Source organism: Dendroctonus ponderosae, unplaced genomic scaffold (genome assembly GCF_020466585.1).
Source record: "Dendroctonus ponderosae isolate FM_Combo_2020 unplaced genomic scaffold, Dpon_F_20191213v2 Dpon_F_20191213_1, whole genome shotgun sequence".
Taxonomy (NCBI): Eukaryota; Metazoa; Arthropoda; class Insecta; order Coleoptera; family Curculionidae; genus Dendroctonus; species Dendroctonus ponderosae.
The window spans coordinates 43,322,331-43,331,092 of NW_026017110.1; the positions used below are offsets into that span (position 1 = coordinate 43,322,331).

The window sequence follows — 8,762 nt, forward strand, 5'->3', positions numbered from 1 at the left end:
ACGTTCAACACCAAACTTCTTTAAATTATCTCTTTTTATCCGGAGCACTAAAAAGATACGGGGTGTGCAAGTTAAAAAATTAAACTTTTGATCTTCAAAATACGCTCATTTCGGAATATTATTATGCCCACCCTGTAGTTGCAAAGACAAATATTTTGCAAATAAAAAATATGAATATATTATGAGTTAATTCTCCTGCGAAAGTGTAAAAATTTTGTGTCCAAGGACGATTTAGAAATTTTCGATTTATCAACGCTATAAAAATGTGAATTGTCATCGTCCAAGTCGACTAAAACTAAACTAAAAAACTAAAAAAAAACAATTTTCGTTCATATTTTACATAACAAAAAATAATTTAAATTTAGATAAGAATTCAAAAATACAATAAAATATATTGTGTGTGTGTGTGTGTGTGTATTATTAAAAAATTGTGTGTATTATTAAAAAAAGGTGTTTTCTGCGCTGAAACTTTTCTGCCGCAATCTAATACATGCTTCACTACCTTTAGAGTGTGTCGATGCAATTTTTGAAGCAAATAATATCATTTAGGAGTAAATTAACTTACTCTATTAAGTTAAGAGTAAAATTATTTATCACCTCAGATAGATTATGAATAATTAAAAAAGTTTCAGAGCAATAGATTTGAGTTAACGAATCACATCAATGAATAATAATAATGCATTTGCCAGAGCTAAAAGCTGAATGCTGCATGATTATTAACGGTGTGAAATCTGCTTTCATAAATAAAGGAATTGATTAATTAACAATTTAATAAGGTTACATAGATGAGCTTGTATGGTTTAAAAAGCCAGGTTTAAAAAATGAGTTATTTTTGCTCAAAGGAGTCTTATATCGTTAGCGAATAAATTCAAAGGGCAGCTAAATGAGAGGAGAGGCAGCGAAATATCACTTCGTTAAGCGTGAGCGGTTTAAGGCACCCATTTTTAGAAGTAAAGGAAAAAATTATTAATTTTGATTGGCTCATAACTGCTTTAATGCAAAAGTAAAATGCATGTGATGCATTCAGTGCAAGTCTCCTCCACTCGATTAATCCTAAAGCAACCAAAGAAGTCTTCAAAACCTTTCAATGCTTTCTTAGTTGCTAATCTTACAAGCAAGTGTTTTAATGCAAATAAATAGGCAAAAAAAACCAGGGCCGTAAATGCCGGGACCAAGAGTCAAAACTGGGGAGCAGAGTATTAAGGGGAAATTACTTAATAAGCTTTCCAAAACAATCAGCCCGGATATTCCAAAATGGCCGCCATTTGCATATAACATTTTTTTTGGGAAAATTGAAACTGTGCCGCTTCGGGTCCGCTCCTCCCCCATCTCCTTCTCATTGGCCGCAGCTGGTTTTTGCTGACTGTTGCCACCGCTATGCAACTATAGGAGGGACCCAATAGCCAGCTAATCTTGGAGACGGCGCTGGAATGCCATACGTTTCCGTCGACGCTCCAAAAGAGCGTCGAATGTGGCGTCGCTTGCTCCCTGTGCTCTGTGCTTAAGTGGTGAGTTTTTCCAAATGTGCTCAGTTAGATCAGTTTCTGGAAGTTTCCCTATCATTTTCCTGTTCAGTTTCTATATTCACCAACCAAAAAAAGTTGCCAGTAACTGCCAATTAGTCCATGATAAGTAATCTGGAAGAAATCAATAATTAAATCAATCTTTTTCAAGGCGCTGTTGAGAATTTTTTCAGTAGATTTCCAGAACTTTTGGTATATATGGATTTTGGTCTATTGACTATTTGGTGGGTAGAGCAGCAACTTTGCGCAGTACTCAAAATGTGTCCTCCCGGGGGGATTTGCGCACGTTTTTAAGTCGTCTTTGTGCATCATTAGTGAGTCGTTTACTTCCAATACATGCACAATTACCTTTTATTTCACACTCATTATACCTTCAAGTCTATGGGATGTTTCATTATTATTAATCTAGTTCTTTCACCATTAATCCACTTCTCTTGATCCACATTTTTTTCCAGTTATAATGGACGTGTCTTCCCTTCTTAGTCTACGCGTAGTTTTAGTGTAAAGGTGATTTGTGACTTTTGTAGTTTTCGCTTTGAAGAACAGAGCATAGCTTCAAGATGACAGCCGGCTGGTAAGTAACAGCAATATTTATTTTACAAACTTTAATCAAGCTTCAGAAATATACTCTTGTTCTGGAAGTTTAGATTTAATTGCTTCAAGAATCTTCCGAAGGCAATCTAAAACTATCCAAAATCATTCTTTTGTTTAAAATCCTGTTGCGGAATTGCAATTGGCTGTTTGTTCTTCACCTGTGCGTCTTCTTTATTATTGCTACTAAATTATTGCTCTGTATCGTTTTTTCCAGTCGGAAATAATTAGTCATTTGGTTATTCATTCTTTTTCAGCGTTTCGCAGGTTTGCTGGCTTATAGAAGAATGTTTTCCAATAAGGAGGCAGGAATTTGAAGAAGTTGTCCTTGCATACATTTTTCATTTGCTCTGTAGTCTTAATCTGAATGCGACTAGATAGTATCTTGTAGAATCCACCTCTTTCCGGCAACTTTAGGTTAAAGTTTCATATTTGGGCCCCGTTAAACACACTGGGTGTGAAATTTCTCCTCTAAAGGTCTTTTAAGAACTGCAATCTCATAAGCCTGTGATTTTCCTTGCAAACCTTAAAAAGTGTTTTACAACAAATACAATGCATAATAGACTTTAACTTTCAATGGAGCCGAGAAAACCGTTTACTGTCTGGTTTTAGGAAGGAGAAAACTGACGGCATTACTTAAAAAAAATACTTTATTAAAAGTCGTTTATTTTTGCATCGAATTTATGAACAAATCTGGTTCTTTCCCAGACAATTGGATCTCAATCCTCCAAATCCAAAAAATTCTAAATTTCTTCAAAATAATTTCCCATTTACTATTTACTGTTGTAGATTAATTTTTCGCCGTTATTTTGCTACAGTCTTTTCAGACACTTTTTTCAAAATGGAATTTAATAAAAGTAATCTCTATTTACAAAACTAAACGACTTATCTTTAATAGTTTTTGCAAATATATTAGATGGCTCTTTTTCACTTCGAAGCTAAGTTTTTATGGCGTTTGTTTTGGATTTCGAAACTATAAGCCATTTCAATACTGTGAAATCAACAACATTTAGGCTACAGGCAACGAACTGTACTGTGATAAAATAACATAAATCTCGGATTATGCTGTTATCAGACGAACCCAGTGAGCGGTAAAGAGGATAAACGTCCACCATAAACGATTCGGAGGTTTAGGACAGAAATGTTTCCTCTTTTCAAACCGAGAAATATAATTCAAAACTTTTGGCTCGCTGGAAGTCAAATTGATCTTGCTAATTGGACGCAAAGAAACTCTGCCAGGCTTACAGCCGTTCATATTAATATAGTCAATAAGTCATTTCGAGATGTTTCCATTCCACCTTTTCAGCGCTTTTTTAATTAACTTCTTAATTAGAAATCTGACCATTCAAATGCTCCAAGTTGGCAATAAAGTTTCATTAGCAAATCCGCCCCGGACGCGTGAGTGGGCGTTTTTGAGACGATTTATATACTTGAAAATTAGAAATTTAAATTGAAAAAATAGAGGGTTTAATGAAAATACTTTTGATTTAGCGGCGACACGTTTTACGGCCTTCAAAGGCCATCTCTTATTTATTTTAGATTCGAAAATTTTTGAAAATCGGTTGATTTAAATATTGATTTAAGTAATTAATTCATTCAAAATGAGTTCAGCGGTTTTCAAGTTAAACCTAGAAATCAGGACTATTTATCGAAAAACACATTTGGTTTTTAGGTATGTGTAAATCAGCAGATAGTTAAAATCACTTCCTTGGAAAGGATTGATATGGATTTCAGCTTCAAGATATAACTGTTCGTTATTACAGGCTTGTGAGAATATATACTGAATTAATGCTGATGAGTTTACATGCTATCTGTGAAACTAAAGAACATTATGTACCTCGTAAGCATAATTAGATATTTTCTTATGCTTAGCTAAGAAGCGAAATAGAATATCATAAATTTGTGAAGTTGGCTAAATAGGATATCATAACTAGACAACATTTTTTGCAGCTTTAAAATGTCTTTTAACAACAGTTAATTAGTTTTAAACCATGTAAAAAGATTCAAAACACATTTTCTGGCAGGGGTTTATTAACAATTTGGATCGTCATTATCAACGAAGATTTTAATGTGCAAATAATATTTAGTTATTACTAATTACGTTTTTCACAAAACAAGCATTTACGTAAAAAAAATTGGGCTCATTAATATATTTATAAATAAAAACAGTTTTAAGTTTTTTAGCAATCGATGGTGCATAGCTCAAATAATTTTATCCATAATAATCATTAAACAAAACTCAAACAGAAAACAATGTAAAAAACCTAAGGTAACAAAAAATGTAGACAATGAAATGCCTTCTTATAGCATCCAAAATTGTTATGAGAAAAAGTTGAACAAACAATCTTTTATTTTCCAAATTGAACAGCAAATTGAAAAATATTATTTATTTTTAGAAAAATCAGTGGCGTAACATTTTTCTATTTAAAATTATCTACAGACGTGACTGTACCCATGCTACTGGAAAATATTGAAACGACATTTTTATCACAAAACCTGTATTGTCCTTAGTTGTCTAAGCCTGTCAAATTTCATTATAATATTCCACGCGGTTTACGAAATATTAATAAATAATTTTTTTTTATTACTAAAACCCTGTAGATCGAAAACTAATGGTTTTCGGAACCTGGTCTATTAACGAAATATATCCAAAATTACTTGCACTATCAACCCCTGCAAGGAATGTATCTACTTACCAAACACCATGTACGTGAACCAGAAAATCTATTTCTATACACGAATTTAATAAATATTTAGTTTCTTTGGTAATGAACATGAGAAATAGTAGTAGTATTTTGAGAGTTGAAAATATGGTCTACAAAGTCAAGTCGTTGGTTCTAGAATAAGTAAGTATTTCGTACATTTATTTATAAATAATATAACAAAATAAACTCTTTAATCGCTATCCATTTGGAGCAGTTGAACAGATAAAGGAATTCTAAAAAGAGCAGGGCTTTGCTCTAAAAAATATAGGCGATATTTTAGACCAAAAACTCGAAAATTCTTAAAATGCATGTATCCATATCGAAATTGAGGACCGAAAATATGACATGCCGATAAGATGAAATGGTAACTTGCTTCATACAAGGGTTTAAAAGCTTCGGAAAATCCACATGCCGTTAGCGGTTTAAAAGCGCTAACTATACGTAAAAGTTTTTTTAGAAAATGTTCCCATACTTTATAGGTATTTTTGTTAAAGAATATTCCATGCTTAAGTAGTTCTTTAAGCTAAAACATTCTAACGTTTTAAAAGATCAGAAACGACTCAAATTAAATAATTCTTCACATTTCCAAGCCTAGGGCTACGATCGATGTATATTTTTCGTTGTTAAATAAGAGTGTTAAAAGCAATTTTTCTGTTGGGAAAGTTTCCAAATTTCAACGGTATCTTTCCTCTTAAGGAACCTTGTAAATGTATGAATATGAAATTTCGCCTCGGTTCCATGGCTGATTTTTTCTAGTAGATCTACAGTTTTTCAGCGTTTTTTTGCCTAACTAGACACTCTCAATTTATTAGAGAAATCAAAAGAAGATTTTAGGTGCGCAAGCCGTTTATTCTCATTCGAAAACAAGCTGTTGCATTTGGTTTTCTCCATCAATCAATCTGTATATTGAATTTTTCTCTTAAGTCGACTATGAAGCTTTAGCTCCAACATGAGCTCTAAAGTTTGAAAATCGATAGAAAAAGAAAATTGTTATCACTGCAAATTCAAAAAGAAATATTTTTCACATAATCCTATAAGTAAAGGAGTCAAGCCAAAAATCTAAAAAACGTTTTGGAATGTGACGTCTTTCGTTGTGCCGCTCGTGTTAAAGTGCATAAAAGAACGTATTTGTCTTATGTTTAACTGAGAGCACGCAAAACTTGAAAGAAAATGTGTAGTGTTTTTGAAAAAAACACGCACTAGCAAAACATAATTGCACTCGTCAACGCTCTAAACCGAAAGTCGCTCGAAGCAATGAGACTTTATCTAGTTTAAAAATGGGTGCAAAATTGGCCGTAAAATGTTTTTTTTTCGAAATTCATGCTTTAACAGTCACCACCTGCAGCGTTTGCAAATGTTAACCAAAACCTTTCCAAAAACGGTGTTGCATCCGTAAAATTATTTCCGACTCGACCCGGAGAGAATTTCGAAATCAGTTTGAGGCTCGCCGATTCCCCAAAGGCCAATTTGACTCCTGCCTCGGATTCCGTCTTTCGGTTTATTCCCTTGTCGGATTGGCACGATCCCGGCAAATAGAGTGTTTATATTTTCCTTAATAGACTATTTGGAAAATAAATAAAATCAATTTGGTTTGAGGCAACCTGAACTAACCAAAACCACTTTCATGTGCATTAGGTATCAACGAATTGGTGTAATTGTCGACAACATTCGGAGTAAAGTAAAGCTTTGCGCAAGAAACAATAAATCATAGTCCCTGTAAAAGCAAAAGCCGCTAGTTAGGCTTTTATGGGGTACGAGTTAGTGAAGTTATTTGTTCCCGAAGATGCCGCATTAGGGGAGAAGTTACTTAGGGAAAATGCAAGACACATAAGTATGATAAAGTGCTGCCAAATAAAATTCGAGAATGACAAAACGGATTTTTTCTGATTTATTTTTACTGCGCTTGCTTTAGTCTATCGGGAACTCACTGTCTATACTTATCAAACTAAGAATACTGGGCTGGAACATGCTGGTCCAGATTATTTATTTCTAACGTTATATTTGCTTATCTTATTGTTTTTATTATTATACTTTATTTCTAGCTTAACTCTGGGTTCAGTAATTTTATATTTATATCAGTCCGATATGATTTCAAGAAACGGTGGATTTTGTATTTTGGATGAATTAATTTAGATTTTATATCAGTTGGTCTTCTGATTTCTTGACGTACATTTCATAAATTCAGTGTTTGCAATAAAAGCCCGTTGCATTTACTGCAATAAAATGCTTACTTGCAAAGGATCAAGCACAAGCAGTCTACATAATCATTTGAAAACCGGGAATAAATTGAATGAAAATGAATAAAATAACCGAGAAAATATCATCTGATGCCGGCCCGAGTTCACAAACAGGTACACAGCCCTGTATTCTTAACTTTGTGAAGGACTAGTTTAGAAGAAATTGTATCAAAGCTTGCTGCATTGGATGGACTACCTATTAATTGCATAACAAATAGCTCGTTCATACGAGAGTCATTGCAACAACGAATCTATTGCTTACCACAAAATAATTCTAGAGTTATGAATCTTATTTATAAGTTTTATTAAACTATAAAAAATGAATCTATAAATCAATTAAATTGTATGAAGAATAAAGGGCAAAAGTTTTCTATAACTATAGATGAATGGACTAGTAAAGGAAATCGAAGATATTTAAATATTAGCATACATAAACTTGAAAATGATTTTAATTTAGGATTAGCTCCGATATCAAGTACCTACTTGCGATGCTAAAACAATGTTAAAACTGGTTTCTGAGAAACTCAAAACTTTTAATGTTGATTTAACAACTGATATAGTTGCATCAGCAAATGATGGTGCTGCTGTTATGAAAAAATTTGGCGACATATCACCAGCGATTAATCAATTGTGTTATTCACATGCCATACCCTCAGCAGTTACTGATACAATATATAATAAAAATAAAAGTCCATTGGAAACAGATTTAAATCTTACAAGTGGAGACTCTAAAAATTACGAATCTGATAATGACTTTGAAGAATTAGATTCTTTTTACATAAACAATTATAAATTACCTGTTCCTGAACTATTGGATGATTATAACAACATTATTCGTAAAGTAAGGAAAATTTGCAAATATTTTAGAAAATCCCCTGTCAAAAATATCGTTCTTCAGAATCACGTGAAAGGGAAATACGAGAAAGAATATAATCTTATTCTTGATTGTAAAACAAGATGGAATAGTTTAGAGGCCATGTTAGAAAGATTTGTACACCTAAAAGAATGTGTTGTTTTGACGCTGAATGACCTTAATGCTTCTCATATGTGGAATGAAGATGAAGAAGAATATTACAAAGTTGTAGAACTCCTTAAAGTTTTAGGTCCGATAAAATTAGCAGCCAGTAGACAAGACTCAAATTTATTAACAAGTGAAAGTATATTTGAATTTTTGCTGGGTGAAGTACAAAATTTGAAATCCGAAATTAGTCAGAAATTATTACACGTTATAAAGGCACGGATTGAAGAAAGAAGAGATATGTACAGTATTAGTTACACTTATCCTTTATTTACAAAATTCTCACACTATTTTAACGAAATCTTCTAATAAATTCCTTCCATTAGCAACGAAAAGTGACATTATTAAGTTATCCGGACAAATATTATCAAGATTATATGAAGATTACTCTACAGGGGAAAAATGTGATATTCAAAAACGTGATGAAAGCGGTATTCAAGAGCCAAACAATGTTTTATTGAAAAATGCTATGAAAGTGGCAATTAATAAATATTTAAAGAAACGGGAAGAAGTGACTTCCTCTACTCAAACTCTAAGAAAAGAGTTTTTGGCCCTAGAAGCCACAAATAAAAGGACAAAAAAATTGTAATTATTATATCAGGCTTTAAAAATGATTAAGCCTAGTTCGGTTGCAAGTGAGAGGGTATTTTCTATTTCGGGGAATTTTGTGAATAAACTAAGGACACGT

General features: G+C 32.8%; 1 protein-coding gene across 1 annotated transcript in view; it reads left to right on the top strand.

The window, feature by feature from the left end:
* The first annotated feature begins 1,425 nt into the window (after positions 1-1,425).
* The window catches only part of LOC109545096 (vesicular glutamate transporter 1), a 55,469-nt gene continuing 48,132 nt past the window's right edge, over positions 1,426-8,762 (top strand). The window contains exons 1-2 of the mRNA XM_048670418.1: positions 1,426-1,508; positions 1,979-2,097. Of these exons, the coding sequence (XP_048526375.1) occupies positions 2,084-2,097 (14 nt within the window). The 5' untranslated portion in view covers positions 1,426-1,508; positions 1,979-2,083. The remainder of the gene's footprint in view (positions 1,509-1,978; positions 2,098-8,762) is intronic.